The 17,272-nt window shown below is 55.6% G+C and overlaps 7 protein-coding genes across 7 annotated transcripts; 4 read left to right on the top strand and 3 right to left on the bottom strand.

Moving 5' to 3' along the window:
• Positions 1–54: 54 nt before the first annotated feature.
• Positions 55–742, top strand: J3D65DRAFT_552661 (uncharacterized protein; the record flags this gene model as incomplete). Its single annotated transcript, XM_066797090.1, has 2 exons — positions 55–229; positions 399–742. 2 exons carry the CDS (start codon positions 55–57, stop codon positions 740–742), a joined length of 519 nt encoding a protein of 172 aa, XP_066656103.1.
• Positions 743–1,461: 719 nt separating this feature from the next.
• Positions 1,462–4,111, bottom strand: J3D65DRAFT_326529 (uncharacterized protein). The gene is made up of 4 exons (XM_066795380.1): positions 3,783–4,111; positions 3,527–3,729; positions 2,755–3,216; positions 1,462–2,697 (listed from the first exon to the last, which is right to left on the bottom strand). Exons 1-4 carry the CDS (start codon positions 3,878–3,880, stop codon positions 1,547–1,549), a joined length of 1,914 nt encoding a protein of 637 aa, XP_066656102.1. The 5' UTR covers positions 3,881–4,111; the 3' UTR covers positions 1,462–1,546.
• A 2,979-nt stretch (positions 4,112–7,090) lies between these two features.
• J3D65DRAFT_621919 (ubiquitin-protein ligase-like protein) lies at positions 7,091–10,633 on the top strand. The gene is made up of 2 exons (XM_066800013.1): positions 7,091–7,756; positions 7,826–10,633. The coding sequence occupies exons 1-2, from the start codon at positions 7,376–7,378 to the stop codon at positions 10,349–10,351; spliced, it is 2,907 nt and encodes a 968-aa protein (XP_066656101.1). The 5' UTR covers positions 7,091–7,375; the 3' UTR covers positions 10,352–10,633.
• A 369-nt stretch (positions 10,634–11,002) lies between these two features.
• J3D65DRAFT_667112 (uncharacterized protein) lies at positions 11,003–11,402 on the top strand (the record flags this gene model as incomplete). Its single annotated transcript, XM_066802995.1, has 2 exons — positions 11,003–11,027; positions 11,131–11,402. The coding sequence occupies 2 exons, from the start codon at positions 11,003–11,005 to the stop codon at positions 11,400–11,402; spliced, it is 297 nt and encodes a 98-aa protein (XP_066656100.1).
• Positions 11,403–12,118: 716 nt separating this feature from the next.
• On the bottom strand, positions 12,119–12,862 carry J3D65DRAFT_551971 (PITH domain-containing protein; the record flags this gene model as incomplete). The annotated part of the gene is made up of 2 exons (XM_066797063.1): positions 12,119–12,548; positions 12,600–12,862. 2 exons carry the CDS (start codon positions 12,860–12,862, stop codon positions 12,119–12,121), a joined length of 693 nt encoding a protein of 230 aa, XP_066656099.1.
• Positions 12,863–13,082: 220 nt separating this feature from the next.
• J3D65DRAFT_621910 (Snf7-domain-containing protein) lies at positions 13,083–14,244 on the bottom strand. Its single transcript, XM_066800012.1, has 3 exons — positions 14,125–14,244; positions 13,699–14,062; positions 13,083–13,638 (listed from the first exon to the last, which is right to left on the bottom strand). Exons 1-3 carry the CDS (start codon positions 14,166–14,168, stop codon positions 13,396–13,398), a joined length of 651 nt encoding a protein of 216 aa, XP_066656098.1. The 5' UTR covers positions 14,169–14,244; the 3' UTR covers positions 13,083–13,395.
• J3D65DRAFT_326748 (P-loop containing nucleoside triphosphate hydrolase protein) lies at positions 14,157–17,170 on the top strand. Its single transcript, XM_066795382.1, has 2 exons — positions 14,157–16,156; positions 16,212–17,170. Exons 1-2 carry the CDS (start codon positions 14,528–14,530, stop codon positions 16,761–16,763), a joined length of 2,181 nt encoding a protein of 726 aa, XP_066656097.1. The 5' UTR covers positions 14,157–14,527; the 3' UTR covers positions 16,764–17,170.
• The last annotated feature ends 102 nt before the right edge of the window (positions 17,171–17,272 follow it).

Here is a 17,272-nt window from a genome sequence, read left to right as displayed (position 1 = left end):
CAATCAAACCCCATCGCTTGAAAATTTTGTCTCGCCCAGGAGCAGGTCCGCAACATGGTCAGTGTCTTATTGTCATCATCTCCCGCACCACCCACGCCGATCGCCCTCATGCTAACGCCCAGAGAGGCCTCCGAAGCTAGGCTCTACACTTTTTCGCCCGACACCAAGGACAAGCTGCGCAAGTTTAGGCTGGGCACCAGCCGCGCCAAAGACCCCCAGGCCGTCGTTTGTATGCTCGCCGCATCTGCTTCTATCCTCCTGCTCGCGCGCCGTACCCCACCACCATCCCAACACCCCACCCCGTATGTAGACGCCATGACGCAACACCAAGAAATACACTTCTCAGGGACTACTCGTAGCTGACCCTTGCGCGCCCGCGAGCGCGCCTCCACACACAGACCAAATCGACAAGAAGACGCTCGAAATCGCGCCCGCCTCGCCCGACGTGTACACGAACCTGCAAGACCTGGCCGACGCGCTGCCGGACCACTCGCCGCGCTTCGTGCTGCTGTCGTACCCGCTGACGCTGCCGTCGGGCCGCCTGTCGGTGCCCTACGTCATGCTCAACTACCTGCCCGAGACGTGCAACGCCGAGCTCAAGATGCTGTACGCCGGCGCCAAGGAGCTGCTGCGCAATACCGCGGAGGTCAATCGCATCATTGAGATTGGGAGCGAGGAGGAAGTCGAGGAGATTGAGGAGCGCTTGACGGCTATGGCCGATGAGGGCGGCAAGGTGTTTTAGGTTGACATAAGAGAGGGCGTGCGGTAGGATCTTTTTTGTCGGATAGAGGTAGAGGAAGGCCACGGCGTCGGTCGATGCGGCTCGGACGAGATGTCACAACAGGGTATGTAGGTAATCGGTGGTACGGGTCGGTAAGGCACCATCATCTACGGGGCACGGGGCATATCCACGGGGCATGAGCATCTATCCATCATCTCAATTTCATCTCTCCCATTGGACACTCAAGAAAAAGAGGTGCCGGGGTTGTGTACAAGCGCGTAGTCGGCGAAGTCCTCAGTATTGCAAGTGTGGTAAAGTGATTTCTTCTTATGAGCTGGTAATTATGCGGAGAGAGGGAGGCTGGGTCTTGAAGACTTTGTCTAGTCCCCTTCAGTTCCTACCAGTTCTGTTTGTCTCCCACAGCCAATTCGACTCTGATCCTGAGCCAAACTGCCGCAAGTCAAATGCTGCTCGTCTGACGTCAGTTATGGACACGCGCTCTCCACGCTGCGCATGCGACCTTGAGATTGCGCCAAATGCATTTCGATGGTGTAGTCCAGACTTCATTACATTCCTCGACCATCACACGTGTTTGTTGTGGATTCTTCAGTGTCTGCAAATTGGTGCATTACTCATTCGCGTGAGCCATTCGTGAATGGCACCGCGTGACTATCTGTCTGTGTATCAAAGAAATCAAGCCTGAACGCGAGTCTCCACGTCTAGCCAACTCCGTAGCCGGCGGCGGGCGCACCGCACCGCGCATGTTCTACCAAACAATGCTGCGACTACCTCCCCGCTCTCTGACACTCTACTGTTCTCCAGCGACTACTTCTCATCCTCCGACACCTTGCTGTTCCCCCTCAGCGTGACGGCAGGCGCCACAGTTGCGCCAGCGACATGCTCATCAAAGTGGTAGAGAGGCTCGAGCGTGGCATTCTTTTGCCGGAGGACCCAGCGCTTGACAAAGTAGGGCAGGGCCTTGGTGACCTGGTAGTGCATGTGCTTGCGGGTGGGGACAGCAAACACGTAATCGAGCTCCTCGAGCGTGCGCTGCTTGGTCTCGGGCACCCACAGGAAGATCATGACGAGCGCCGTCACGTTGAGCGCGGCGTAGAAGCCGAAAGCGCCGGTGGGCGTCATGACGGCCAGCATGCGAGGGAACGTGATGGACAGCACTGCCGCCCAGCCCAGGCAGGTCGCCACGGCCCACGCCATGCCGACCTCGCGATGCGTCAGGGGGAACACTTCGGCGCTGTAAGTGAAGGGCACGGGGCCCTCGCCGGGCGAGTAAAAGGCCGCGAACAGGAAGATGAAGAAGGCGATCATGCCCAGATGCGCCCTGCTGCTCTCCGGAATGTAGAAGCAGAAGCCGCCGGCAAGGAGCGTCCACGCCATCTGCGGGAACGTGAAGAGGAGCAGGTTGCGGCGGCCGAAGGTGTCGATGGTCCAGATGGCCGGGAACGCGAAGACGAAGTTGACGAGACCGAAGCCGAACGACGCGAGGAGCGACGTCAGGTTGGTTCCGCCCGCCAGCGAGAAGATTGTCGACGAGTAAAAGGCCATGATGTTGATGCCGCACATTTGCTGGGCAAGCATGACGACAAACGACGCCAAGGTCGCACGGCGGACGCGGGGAATGGTGAAGAGCTCAATGAAGCGCGTCACGTAGTTGGACTTGCCGATGATGTCCGCCTCGACGAGGAGTTGGGCGTGGACGTAGTACAGGTCGCGGGCGGCTTGGAGTGGAGTATTGCGCAGGCGGCACAAGGACTTGAAGGCTTCCGAGTAGCGTCCTTTCTTCATGAGCCAGCGGGGAGACTCGGGACAAAAGTAGATGCCGACAACGAGGGGGACCGCCGGGATAAAGGCAGAGCCCAGCTGCAACCTCCACGCAATGTCTCCAGTATTGTACACGGCGAGATTGGCGCAGAAACCGAGGAAGATGCCAAAAGCTGTCCACATTTGCCAGCTCATGACTGTCGGGGGAGTCTGTCAGCCGAAGAACACTGTCAGGGGTGCGGGGGATGACTGACCAAGACCTCCTCGAATGAGTGCCGGTACGTTCTCTGCCGCATAAATTGGGATTGTAGATGCCTTTGAGCCCATGCCGATGCCCAAAAGGAGACGAGTAACGAAGAGCTCCTGCCACGTTTGGGCTACAGCTGAGCCGATGACGGGCAGCAAGCAAAAGATGGCAGAGAAGAAAATGGTGCCCCGGCGGCCAAACCAGTTGTTCAATGGATCCGAGAGCCAGCATCCCAGAAACGCTGAAGCAATGTAGGGCGCTGCGTTGATGACACCGACAAGCCAGAGGTTCTTTTCATAGTCTGGGTTGGGAATTGTCTTTGCATCATCCAGATATTTACTATCAGGGATGCCAAAGGCCACAGGAAATGATAAATTAGCACCGTTGGACCCAGTCTGATCCCAGCCCTGCACGGCAGCGCCTATGGAGCAGAGAATAACGGTGAAATAGAGTGTTGTGGGTTGATGCCCTGGAAAACATTAGCCAAAAGGACTTCACTGATGAGGTTTGAGCCAATCTTCAATTTTTCCGGCTCAACGACTGGAAAGACACATTAAAGCGCAAGCAAGAGTACTCAGGAACCGTCAGTTGATCATGAAGAATAGTGATGGGGTCAGGGGTAGGGGTTGGGAGGTCAAGGGTTGGGGGGCGGTGGCGCGGGAATTCGACCACCAACGCGTGGACCACGCGTCAGCACCCCATCTTTCCTGTTCAAACAAGCCGGGGGCGACAGCGTAACCGCTGTCATGATTCGTGCAGCGACTTGGGAGTATACGTACACTTGTGAGTGACCTCCCGGAGAAGCGCAGACCTCTCATCATCGGACAGGCCTTCAATCGTTTCAAACTCGCTGGGGTTCTGAGCGACAAGAGCACCCTTTTTCAAGAGATCTACCTTGTCGACCATGTTCTTCTCCTTGGCAAAGTCCTCGACCTGCGCCAGGAGGAGGCTCTTGGAAAGGCCGGCAAGGGGGTTCTTGATTCTTGGATGAGTTTAGCATTGGGAGCATTCATTAGCTGGCAGATGAATTCTTACTTTGCTTCGACATTGCTGTTGAGGTTGACATCTTCCGAAGCGCGCTCGTCGGCGTCGATATGCTCGGCTGTCGCTTTTTCGATAAAGGTATCCGCCATGGTGGTTGCGATTGATTGATGGCGTTGTCTTAGTGGGCAGCCTTGGATTTTATCTTCAGTGGAGAGTCTTTATTTGCGTCTTCCAGTGACGTCGTGTTCCACGTGAAGAGCTGTATAGAGACAAAGAGTTCTTCAGAGGGTCGGTTTTGGCGTGTCACCTGGTCACCTGCTTCCGGTCTAGATGTATACCGAATCACCAGGAACGGTAGAACAGATGGAGATGAGGCTGGCTGGGTAGTAGAAAAGACAGAATTCAACCGGGACGTGCAAGTACTCTATATACTCGCCGTACAACAGCCGGATGCATGGTTGCATCGACGGGAGGCCGGACTGATGGCAAGGGTGGCTGACGCCGCAACCACAATCTCACTATACCATCTATGACCGTGCGCGTGACGAGGCAGATAACTGCTCCGCTAACCTGTGTAGCAGATCAATGACTGGTGTTGCTCCGTCATCCGCTCATATCGACTTTACTCGGGCCAAGGTGGTGCAAACGGCCAAGAGGCTCGTGTGGCTCTCGGAATCTAGCCAGAAATGTGCATGTAAAAACGCCTGGGCCCAGCGAGGCGAACAGGGCCCCGTGTAGCGTCGAAAAACTGATAGGGTTGAACCAATGACTGCATGTCTTGAAAGCCTCAGCTCTTGCCCCAGCCCGAAGCTTTGACCCTCACCAGTCCTTCTCCGCATTTTCCCTTTGATCTTGGCGTCGACCACATTCGCAGTCCTGGGCTTGGTATCGCGCCATGATGAGCTTGGAGATGCCTCAAGGCTTCGGTCCCACTCTTGTCATTGCTTGATATCAGAGTGACAAACATACTCTTCCCGTACCCATGCATGTCGGCTGTTGCTTGTGTTGACGAGGCAGACGAGTACCCAGGCAGCCATGTGTAATGCTGGGCGCCGTCAGCAGTAGACACGAGGTACAAAGTAAATCTGGCCCTTTCGTTGGCTTGGAGAGCGTCGTGACAACAAGCCTGTCAAGCTACCACACATCTTTCAAGGCTCGGCGTGGCGTCTGGCGGCTAAACCGCCGCTTTCAGCCACGATAATGGTCCGAGCTAGGCTAGAAGCGTGAATTTTTCGAAGATATGGCGTCTGGCCGCCAGGTCATATGATGTTCAACGGTACGCCGAGTGGTCTTTCATCGGCCATGTCCGAGTGGGTCTCTGGGGATTTCGTTCTTCAGCGTGGAGTTGACCCCATGGGGTCTCCAAGGAATGCCGGGGGCCTGACGCCGGGTTGCTGGTTTGGTGCTAGCAGTTACACCGCAGCTTGCAGCGAGCCAATCACTTTGATCTGGATCTGCAAAGCATCCCTTTGAAGCGCTCGGCTGTTACTGTGCAAAACTCCGCGGCGGTCGCTTCCGGCTATCCCATGTGTTGTGCTGCAGAATCCTGCCTTGTTGATCTTTGCTCGTCATGGAAATTGTTCCTGAAGCTTGAGCGTTCGTCCTCCCCAGATTCCAATCCGCTGGCGACCCGCATTCTCGTGGTGCGGGTGCTGTCGACAGCTGTCGTAGGCTGGCCCTACACCCTTATCTCTCGCTATCGCGTGTACTGCCGCAGCCGTTTTGCCTGCGAGGCATTTCGTACAGTGCGAGTGCAAGGTCTGAGCTGACACTCAACGGCGGGTCCAGAAACGTGGCGACCACTGTCGCCCCGACCTGAAATACTTGCTTTTGCCAAAGGCTTGGTGCCAAAAGCTGTATCACGCACACAGTGAGGAGTACCAAGGGAGTAGACGGGGAAATGCGTGCTTTGACTGGCCGTCAACAGGAAGTATTCAAGCCGCCTCGATCCATAGCATCCAGGAGCTTTGATGCATGCACATAGGGCGACAATCTGGAGCGTTCAAGATGCAACTCTCTCGGACCATGCCTGTGTGCCCCGACGCTCGTCACTCAGCCCGGTCTATGACACCTTTCAAATGCAGCCTTTTCCGCCACTCAAGGAATCCCTAGCTCTTGCTTCTAGGCGCCTCTTTTCGGGCAGTGCCGTGGTCGATGAAGAGACAGTACACCATTGACTGTCGAAGCAGCTGCAGGATCTTTACCGGGATCTTAGTGGGGAAAAGTTAGTTTTTGGATTCTTAATACTCGTGTCTTTGTTTTTAAGAGCAGGCAAAGTTTTTCGCTACTCAAGTCCAACGAATCAACATGGCCATAGATGATCCTGAGGGCACGTGCCGTGGAGGGACCTGCGGAGGGACCTGCGGAGGGACCTGCGGAGGGCAGCAACAATCAATCATTGCTCCTCTTTTTAACAGTAGAAAGCGCTTGAGACAAGGAAGAGTCGAGAGAGCGCTTTGATGCAGGTGGCTGCAATCCGATAAACCATACTTGCTGACCAACTCCAAGTAGTACGCGCGGGGAGACGAATTTTCCACCCAGAATTCAACGCAAATACAAGACCGGGTATCTGAAAGCTTGAGATCAGAACTGCTTGAGATCAAAGCCTGTCCCATATTTGGTCCTACTCTAGGTCCCGATCGTCTCAAGTTCGCTGCATCGCGCACAACTGGATCGGAGTGGTTGTCAGGATTGTTCCGAGCCTTGAGTACGCTAAGCATTTAGCTGGCCGTAGCCGACATGGTCGTCTCGGCAGTTGACGACGCAGTAGGGCCCTTGGAGATAGGAGTCCGTTGGAAGGCAAGTTTGCACTTTGACGGCAACGATACAGGCCGCTTGCGGTAGATGTACGCGTGGAACGTTCAGGAAGGCTCCAAGCATTATGTTCGTCCTCGCATTCGCGTTCGACTCTCACGCAAGTCAGATGCGCTAAGTTGAGCGACCGTTTGCCAGAAGCGTTTACTTGCAAGCAGGGTGAGACTGGTGGTAGCATCAGCAGCAATGATACGGTGTCATAGGATTGAATACTTGGTTAAATTGAAGACTTGATTGGCATGATTGATGGCGATGGCGATGTTCCAAAGCTGTGGTTAGATGTGGTCGAAGTCATCGAAGCAGGTCGGTCTTTTTGCAGGGCAAAAGGCTTGGTCGCAAAAGCCGTGGCACGCGCTAAATACTAGGGAGCATTCATACACCTTAGAAGATGATTGATAGGGAGCATTCAGATAACTTGCGCAGGGCTGAACTTGTGCTTGTGTGTGCTGCGACTGTTGCTCTCCAGCATCGGAGCGTAAAGCTGGAGGATAAAGAGAGTGGGCCTGTGGGGGCAATGACATAAGCGCACCAGCAAACGGAAGACCCTCTGCCCCATGGGACCTGACCTACCTACACGCTCAACTCACAATCCCCAGGCAACACATTTGGCCTCTTCCAACCTTCGCGACGATGCAGTGAACACGGCGGTGGCGTCCGACTCTCCCAACCCTCTCTCATTGCGGAAATGCGACTCGATTTCACCACCCAGGTACCTGCCTAGTGCCCGCGTGCCATCAACAACACTCCGATTCGACCGCACTGCCTGATTGTCCAGGACGCAGCAAGACTGGCAAGGGAAACATTCTGGGACTCGCCTTGCCCACTTTGCTATGGACATCCTCGGGGCGTTGCCGCAAGCGGCGACCGCGGCCCGCCGCGTCGGCCAAATCGCAATGTATCCTCTCGAACAATTGGACGGCATGTTTGGCAAAGCCATAACCGGCGGATCTGTTATCGCTGAGGCTACTACTTCGATTGCGGCCAACGTCACCCGGAACATTACTTCGTCATCGTCGTCGTCCGTTGGGAAATTCATACAGAGCGCGTCAGCTATACCGGGTCCAGGCGCATCGGCAGCCGCTGCAACATCCGGAAGATCTGTGGATGGCTCCGAGGGCTACTTCAGCCTAGATAGCCTGTGGCGATTTGGAAAGGCTGGTGGTGTCTTTGCTTATCTGAGTTCGAGGTGGGCGCTGGCAACTTTTACTGTGGTATGTGTTCGGGTACTAGATCACCAACCGGTTGCCTCAGTGTCCATTTGGCGCTAATCTTGAATATAGGCCATTCTTTTAAACCGTACCCAGTTTTACGCCTCTTCTCGAATCCCCTTGCATTTTAATTGGCGCGTTCGCCTGGCCGTATATCTGCCTTCGGTCCTCGTCCTTCTCTACCAGGCGCAGTGTTTGCTTCAAGCACTACGATGCCAAACATCCCCGCAGTGGTCCAAGCTACGATACCACGATGCGAAACAACCACTGGCCGTCGACATGGCTGGGGAGGGCGGGTTGGTGTACAAGGTTGCGTCTACCTTGCTGTACTGGGAAGATGATTTGGCCTCGTGCAGTGCGGTCAACATGGCCTCGACCGAGGCTGAGTTCTTGTCTCTCTCGGGCTCTCTGGCTCGGCTTTGGCCTTTATTCTTGAGCCTATGCTTTAGCCAGTTTGTTGAGACGCTCTCATGTGCTCTGCAGGGCCGAAGGCCCATGCCTGAGACTGGCATGACTATTTTCGAACACTCGCTTGCTTACTCGGAGACGGAGGCCATGTTGACCAAGCCGTTCGACCTAGGCACTTCCACTGCCTCGATTACTCGGTCAGATGGCATGTCCTTGAAGTTGTCGAGGTCCATGCTCTTGCAGATTCTGAACGTCCCTCCGGAGGTCATCATCATGTCACTGGTGTCCTGTCTTGGGCATCTGAGCAGCAACGTTCTGGCGATACTGAACATGAGGTCCCGCTTCCGCCTCGTCAACACCGGAATATGGGCACTGGCCTACATGGCTGTATTCACATGGGCTTTCATACGGATGACCAACATCCTCGATTCGACTGCTAACGAATCGGGTTCAATATCTGACCTGGGATTCCTGCGTGTGCCGACGGTGTGCATTGTTGGCTTTTTGCCACACTTGCTGATTGTACTTGGAGTTGCAGCATGCGGCATAATCTACGGGCTGGCTCTGGTGCTCACTGCCCTTAGCATGCAGTCACAGCCTGGCCAGTCGATGTCGATAAAGGAGCGATTCACTGCAGCGCATGGAAACCTTCAAGCCAACGTTCACTTTTCGGGTAGTACCCCCATCAGCATCAACTGGCGAGACGACTTTTACACGGCAATGCTCAAGGTCGGATTCACGGTTCTCACAGCTGCCAGCGAGGCGGTATTTCTCAACGAAGGGACTCGCATCCGCGTCAGTGAGATGACTTGGCTAGAAGAAAAGCGCATCAAGGAATTGTCACGGTTTCGCTCGTTACATCAGCGCACGGTAGACACCATTCCTCTCGAGATTCGCGAAGACTTCGTGGCAGAAGGAGTCAAGTCGAATGACGTTTTGCATGACGACAACTCCCTCCGCTCAGGGTATGCTCGGGAGAGGAAGACTCGTGGCCAAAAGACGCTGCCCGAGGCGAGCTCTGCGCATAGCGGAGTTGGCTTACTTCAACGACGTGGTCGGTGGGTCATGACGTTTGAGTTCATCAAAGGAATCCACGTCCTCTTGGCATCCATTCAGGCCAGGCTTTTGATTTCCTTGTTTGAAAAGGTGGGCATTGCCTTCCGGCCAATGTGGCTTGTCAGTCTGGCTGGAGGCGAGTCTGTCATCAGGAAAACCCCAGAAGCACAACAAACAGAGGGAAGCCAATTCAGGCAACTCGATTTTTGGTATCTCAAGCCAGACGGCTCGCTCACCACACCTTCGAATTCTGAGGTCGATGTGGAGACGGAAACTCGACGGCGGCTCGAGTATAATGGACAGAAGTATTTCAGAGAAGAAGTGACAGAGGAGGGCCTGAATTCTCAACTCTACTCCTGGTGGAAGAATGGTGGCTGGTGGGGCGAATTGGACAATAGCGGCGATTACGAGCCTTCCATCGCTCCATCTGACGCGGACGACGCTACGAGCGTCATCTCTACCACTACTCAAGGATCCAACGATGACCAGGACTGGTCCGACGTGGACGCAGATTCGTCGGGTCGTCGCACACCCACACAAGCCGACTACTCTCGTCAACTTACCCCTTTCACGCGCGAGTCTACACCCTTTGCCGACAACCCCATAGATCCGTCGCATTTGGCCCGCCTCCTTGACCCCAAAACCGAGGACGATCGCAACGATGCACAGCTGCTAGCCTCGCACCTCCGCAGTACGGGCGTCATGACACGTGCTCAGTACCGCAAGTCTGTAGAACGTGACCGCGCCCGTCTTCTCACCTCGTCCCATGGCTACCGGAGCTCGGCGGCGGCAACGGCAATGGCGCAAGGCGAGGGTTATCCATCACCAGAGGCCGAGGAGCGCGCTCTCGAGCACTTCATTCTCGAACGCCGAAACTCCAAGCTCCAGCATCAGCAACAGAGACAGCACATGGGCGGCAGCAGTGGAGACTGGGAATCGGGCGCCGAGGGCATGGGTTCTGGAGGTCCTCAGTGCGTCGTCTGCCAGGCGAGCCCGCGGACAATTCTGGTGTGGCCGTGTGGATGTCTCAGCCTGTGCGATGAGTGCAGGCTGGGTCTCGCCACTCGGAACTTTGACAAGTGCGTCTGCTGCCGTTCGGATGTTGCGGCTTACTCGAGGTTGTACGTTCCATGAGATGACAGAATTGCTTTTTCAATACCTCTCTCTTTTCCGACTTTTCCTTCCTCAGCAAAGAGATACCTTGGAGCGTTCCATGAGTTGGTCCTGTGGTGGTGGCACTGGTGACGTACGGGCTGGTTAGGTGGTTGCTCAGATTGAAATGGCGCGGCTTTTGACTTTGCTCTCTGAGGCCGTCGATGGGTTGGCAGGCGCGCTGTACATAAGAGCACTTGCTGGTCATCCTTTGGGGCGTTCTGGAACATGGATGGGATTGGACTACAATTCAACCAACGAGTTGTTACCTTTGAGATGATCACCGTGTGACAGCGTCAGAATTTCGTGATTTAGTGCGAGGGGAGCAAACAGCCCAGCTGAAGCGTGGGAGCTCATAACCGGCGTTCGGGAAGCCGACTCGGATGGCGATCGATGGTGCATCGTCGGCATGCCGGGCGGTGACGCGCAACATGCTGCCATCAACACCGCATTGCATCCACAATCTACTCAACTCCTCCCCAATCTCACCTCACGCCCATAAAAACAAATCCGTCGCTGCCTTCATCCACGTCACGATCGATTGGGTGCCCCGGCCCACCCTCTCCACAAACCACCGTCGCAACACCATAACTACATCTCTCGCCCGGCTTTGCTGTTGCAACCACCGCCACCATGTCTCTCCAATCCTACGTCAACAGTAAGCTTTCTAAACCTTCGCGCTCGGGTCCCTCGCTCCTCCCTCCATCAATCCAACACGCGCACCCAGAACCAAAGCTAACACAACATCACTACGCTCACAGAGAAAATCCTCATCATAACAGCAGACTCGCGGACGCTGGTCGGGACGCTGCTCTCCTGCGACCAAATGACGAACCTGGTGCTGGGCGACACGTGGGAGCGCATCATCCGGCCCAACGACGACCCGGAGCCCAGCCAGCAGATCCAGCACGGCCTGTATCTGATCCGCGGCGACAACGTCACGCTGTGCGGCCTCGTTGACGAGGAGCTCGACGACAGCATCGACTGGAATAAGGTGAGGGGCGAAGTCATTGGCGGCACCAAGCATGTATGAGAGATGCTTGGGAAATCATCATCGCTGCTGCGTGAGGACAAGGTTGAGCCCGACGTGCCTGGGCTTCGGAGACAGGGAATACGAGGTCGGCGCGTGGGGATGGAGTGCTGAAAAGGACGATGGTGACGATTTCATGACGGAGGCTGCGCTTGAGCAATTGCCAGCTCCGTTGCGGGACTGAGCGAGGCAGATGTTGGTCGATATGCCAGGCTGGAAAGTACGTGACAGGGAAATTTGGGCTCCGACGACGGCATGGTGCACATCACGGAGCGCTAAAGCAGCCATTGAGCGCTGCAAGATGGGGGAAATCACGAGGGTAGGAAGACCACCCTGGCCATGGGAGGAGCAAAAAAGTACTTTCTTAAAGTAGGTTTCCTTCAATCCAACCCCATATGCACCTGCCTGGGCTTACAGCCGCGCCTCGTTCTCTAGAAAGACAAGACCGCGCTCTCCTTTAGAGGAGAGTGAATCCATCATGAACCACTGGAGAAAGAAAAATGGTGGTTGAACAGCGTCCGGGGCTTGAATCAACAAGCAATCCCACGAGGCTGCTTTCCTTTTGCTGGTGCGCACAATGCAGCCATTCTTGGTTTGACCCCTTCTCGACAGACCAAGCCACTGTTGGGGACCGAATGATGAAAACGCCTTCCCGAACATCCAATCAAAAGTCAAAGAATCGCTTCTCCAGACGCCTGATCTCAACAACTGCCTTTCTATTACATTCCATCTCTACCACCTGGCCCACCAATGCTACTCCCCATGCCCAAGCTCGCCGTCCCCTTGACCTTGTGATCCCCAGGGTTAGCAGCCGCCTCGTAAAGAAAATTGACAGGCTCCTTATTCAGGCGCATGAATTCGCCCTTGAAGGCCAAGTAGCTGACGCGTGTGACGTCCTCGTCGCCGTCGCCAAAGTTGTCCTCGAAGAAGAGCGTCAGCGAGCGCGTCGTGTTGAACAGCGCGCGCTTGACAGGGAGGTCTTGCACCTCGTTGGTCTGCGAGAGCTCGAGCGTTTGCGCCGGTGCGAGGTCTGAGGCTGTGCTGAAGTCGAGGTCGTCGCGGTTGAGGAAGAGCTTGAGCGTGCGCGGCGCCGAGTCTGTCGTTGATGTGCGGAGGAGGATGGAGTGCAGGCGCACTTGGCCGGTGAAGCTGTTCATCTCGTTAGCCTCTATCAAGCTACGCTGTGGAATGTGGACCTACGGTACAAACATGAGCAGCTGCTCGTCCGCGTCACTCTGCAGTTCCGGCTCCGACTCGAGCCGCTGGGCCCATGTTTTTTGTAGAATGGCAGTTCCTGAGCGCGGTTCCGCTTCGTTCAGCGTGTTGACGGCGCCAAAGTCGACTTGCTCATACAGCAGCGACTGCAGCGCCGGCGTAATGTCGTCCGAGTGGTCGTGCGCGTGGTCATGATCGTGGTCGCCGTGGCCGTGGCCCGAATGCTCGTCGTGGCAGTGGTGGGACATGATGTTGTGTGGTCGGCTCCGAAAGTCTTTGGTTTCTTTGGATTGTTGGGCTTCGACGCTCAGCTTCACTGCGGGGGCGGGGCAGTGACAAGACGGTGCTTTTTCCTGGCGATCGGACGTGCGCGGTGCGGGAGTAACGTCATAAATGCAACACCAGGGCATAGGGCAATCAAGACATGGCCGGGATCGCGCAGTGTTGTTGCAAACGACAAAACCCTGAGGTCTGCATGAAAAGATCGAGAGGGGTGAGACTCGGGCGCGATGACGCAGGGTGCAAGCAAGGCCAGGCCGCCCGCCCGCGAGACCAACCCCACCTCCATCAGGATACCCATCATGCACCTCAGCTCCCTGCCACGCTCTCACGTGCGCCCATTGAGGCAATGGCTGGGTGGTTGGCGATGAATGCAGTATTCTTTGGTGTGCTCAAATCCTCCTGCTGTTGTTAGGATATCTTTACAGGAAGCCCAGAAAAATGCCACGAGCGCAATCCGCCCTCCGCGATACTCCAAACGCCGTGCTCAATGCGATTCCAGTCAAGCAAGCATGGGTTCGGCCTGTTTTGATTCCTGCTCTTGGGCCCTTCGCTGCGCCCTGTCTCGAGCCGATCTTCGGGTTGCTTCTGATGCTTCTTCTCCTTCGGGAAGTTTGGTAGGGGCGTCTGGGAGTGGCTCGGAAACCTTGGTCCCAGACATTTCGGCCTCGAGAGCGTCGAGCTCGTCTTCGACTTCGTCCTCGTCCTGGTTCGACATTCTCCCAGCGAGCATCTCGCTTATTTCCTGGTTGGTAAAGTCAGCTAGCAGCTCAGGCACGCCCTGTCCGAGCAATGAGTCACTGACCTTTTGATAGGCCTGCGCCTCCTCGCTCTCGCCCATCAGCTTCTCAACGTTCTCAATGCCTCCCATCTCCCTGTGTATCTCTTTGAGGACATTGGTGCCCTGTTGTAGGCCAAAGAGCACGTCCTTTTGCACTAGCGCAAACTCAACGTCACTGGTCAGCATCTCCAACTGTGCCAGCTGCGCGTCCGTCTTCTGGAGCAGTGACTCTTGATATTTCTTCCTCCTAAGAGCCAGCAGCGCACGTCGCTTATCCCCAAGCTTCAGACATTCCTTGGCGATCTCGGTCTCGCGGGTCGTGATGGCCGTGATCTTCTTCTGGTACTGGTGCAGCTTATCGCGTTGAATCTTCAGGTCCAAGATGGCACTGCGGGCGGGCGGAGGTCCGTGAGCTGGGTGCACAGGTGTTGAGTAGAGGGCAGAGCTTACCGGTCTTGGGCAGAAATCTTGCGGGAACTGGACGTGTTCCCCATGGTAAATGGATGCCGTCGGACGGATCCATAAACCTTCTGCGGCAAAAGTCACAGCTTGTGAGCAACAGATGGGGTGGGATGGGCTGGCGCAGCACCGACGGCTCGGGTCGCGATGATGTTCACGCCAAGGTGGCGCCCAATCGATAAGCCATCCCTGCACCCCGGCCCCGGCCTCTGTCGCGAAATTTTGGGCGACTTCGGACAAGAGGTCGTCATGAGGCACGACTGCTCCCCACCAGCCAACCTCCAGCCTGTTGAATGCTCCCTGGCTCCCCTCCTTCTGCTCTTATTTGACTCACCTCAATCCTCGCAAAGGGAGCCTCCCTCGCCATCCACCTGTCCTTTCCTGCACTAAAGCCATGCCCCCAGCGCGTGGAAAAGGGCGCCCGTCGCTTAGACAAGGCCTCGACAAGGAGATATATCAAATAGTGCGCAAGCTCATTGATGAGAGCCCAGGCAATCCTCTCTCCGTCTCCGACGTCTCTACATGGATCAAGTCCTCCAACTCGAGCCTTGCGCGCAAGCCACGAAAGCTCCTTGAGGACAGCATTGAACGGGTTCTCGAGGTTATCAAAGAGGACGAAGATAGCGGGGACGAGGAGATGGGACCTATTGAAGGCAACTTTGGTGACCCGGAGCAAGAGCCCTCTGCGGCAAACTCAATGAACATGGCCCTACGCGGAGACCTCGCAAAACAGAGCGCAGTCAGCGATGCTGTCGTCAAGAAGAGGGACAAGGAGCGACAGCCAGACGGACAGCCTCCCAAAAAGAAGAAGAGGGTTGACAGGACGGAGGAGATCAACTCGGCGCCACCCACGCACATTCGACTCGAGGATGTTGGTGGTGTCGACAACGTTAAGCAGCAGTTGAAGGATATGTTGGTACTGCCACTGCTCTGCCCGTCAGAGTACGAATCACGCAAGATACCCATCCCACGGGGTATCCTCTTACATGGACCTCCCGGATGCGGTAAAACAGTCATATCAAGAGCATTCGCGGCGAAGCTCGGGGTTCCATTCATTGAAATCCTTGGTCCCTCAATCGTCTCTGGCATGTCTGGAGAGTCTGAAAAGCAGGTGCGAGAGCACTTTGAGGAAGCCAGAAAACAGGCGCCGTGCCTCATCTTCATTGACGAAATCGACGTCATTGCTCCTAAGCGCGATACTTCACAGAGTCAAATGGAAAAGCGCATTGTCGCTCAACTGCTCATCTCCATGGACAGCCTGGCCATGGAAGCCAACGAGGGCAAGCCCGTCATTGTGCTGGCTGCCACCAATAGACCCGACAGTCTTGACCCAGCTTTGAGAAGAGGTGGTAGATTTGATACTGAAATCAACATGGGCGTTCCAAACGAGAAGATGAGGGAACTCATCCTGAAGGCTCAAACTCGAGAGACTGTCCTCTCCGACGACGTTGACTTTGCCCAGATTGCAAAGATGACTGGAGGATTCGTCGGTGCCGACCTCAGGGACCTAGTTGGCAAGGCCGGCACCTGGTCAATGGACCGCTTTAGGGAGGCGCTGGAGGCCCAGGCAGCAGAAACGGAAGCTGCAATGGACGTTGACGAAGGTGAAAACGCGCAGGAATGCTCCGAGGTCGACAAGTCCATCACCCGCCTCATCCACCGCGTCAAGCGGACCGACCTCCCGCGGCCCTCTGGGCACGAAAACACAGCCATCACCATGAAGGCCTTCCTGGAAGTCCTACCACACATTCAACCGTCGTCAAAACGCGAGGGCTTTGCCACCATTCCCGACACTACGTGGGAGGATATTGGAGCGCTCGGCGACATCAGGAAAGAGCTCAAGGCCGCCGTCGTGGAGCCCATCAAGAACCCCGAGAGGTACAAGGCCGTTGGTATCACTGCTCCCACCGGTGTCTTGCTCTGGGGCCCACCAGGCTGCGGAAAGACGCTGCTGGCAAAGGCAGTGGCGGCCGAATCCAAGGCAAACTTCATCAGCGTCAAGGGCCCCGAACTACTGAACAAGGTACGAATCCTCCCTGTCATCACCCAATGGACAAACACTAACATGATTAAAACAGTATGTGGGAGAGTCGGAACGTGCCGTCCGCCAGGTCTTCATGCGCGCACGCAGCTCCGTACCCTGCGTCATCTTCTTCGACGAGCTCGACGCCCTGGTGCCCCGACGCAACGACGCCCTCTCGGAAGCATCCGCGCGCGTCGTCAACATGCTGCTCACCGAGCTCGACGGCCTCAGCGACCGCGAAGGCATCTACGTCATCGCGGCCACCAACCGTCCGGACATGATTGACGACGCCATGCTGCGGCCTGGCCGTCTCGAGACCCTTCTGTATGTGGGTCTCCCGGCGGCTAACGAGCGCGTGGAGATCATGGCCGCTCTCCTCCGAAAGACGCCCATCGACGTACGCCTTGCGGAGTATGCGAGTGTTTGCGAAGGATTCAGCGGTGCCGACTTGAGCAGCCTGATTAGGAAGGCAGGCCAAACTGCGCTGGAAAGAGAGAGCGGTACCGTCACCGTGGAGGACTTTGCAAAAGCCAAGGAAAACGTCACGCCAAGTGTCAGCGACTTGAAGCGCTACGAGAATTTGAGGAAGAAGTTGGGGCGCGGTTGAGGTTCAAGGAGCATTCGTCTCTTGAAGCAGAGGTGGACTAGGGACACTCCAGCTCCTCGGATCTGGGTAGAATAGAATCCGATGTCTTACAAGACCGATGATGGGGGCATTTAGACTTGAGGACTGAGATGAGAAATACTTAATAGACATCGCAATTGTGTACAGCTAGATTCCTGCATGCTAGCAGAAAAGCTTTGAACGAGAGTGGTCTTTGTTCTCACTATAGTCTAGTTTCTCTTGACTAGAACCCGAATGCTCCACCTTCCCCGAATCATATAAGTCACATGCTCGCCGACCAAAGAAGCCAACAATCGAAGCCAAAGCCCACCACGAGTCGAGCCATGAGTGCGTAAAGGGAAAGGATAAACATTAATCGACTACTTGCGACATACATAGCGAGGGTATTTCCAGCCGCACCTCAAATGCAAAAAAGAGCAAGAGAAAGATTGCCAGCAAAGAGGCGGAGATTGCCCCAAATGTCATTACGAATCGTATCCCAAGAGTGACCG

Source organism: Phyllosticta citribraziliensis (genome assembly GCF_038025025.1).
Source record: "Phyllosticta citribraziliensis strain CPC 17464 chromosome Unknown J3D65scaffold_5, whole genome shotgun sequence".
NCBI classification, from domain to species: domain Eukaryota; kingdom Fungi; phylum Ascomycota; class Dothideomycetes; order Botryosphaeriales; family Phyllostictaceae; genus Phyllosticta; species Phyllosticta citribraziliensis.
The sequence above is the reverse complement of the archived record's forward strand: the minus strand, read 5'-3'. Positions and strand labels throughout refer to the sequence as shown.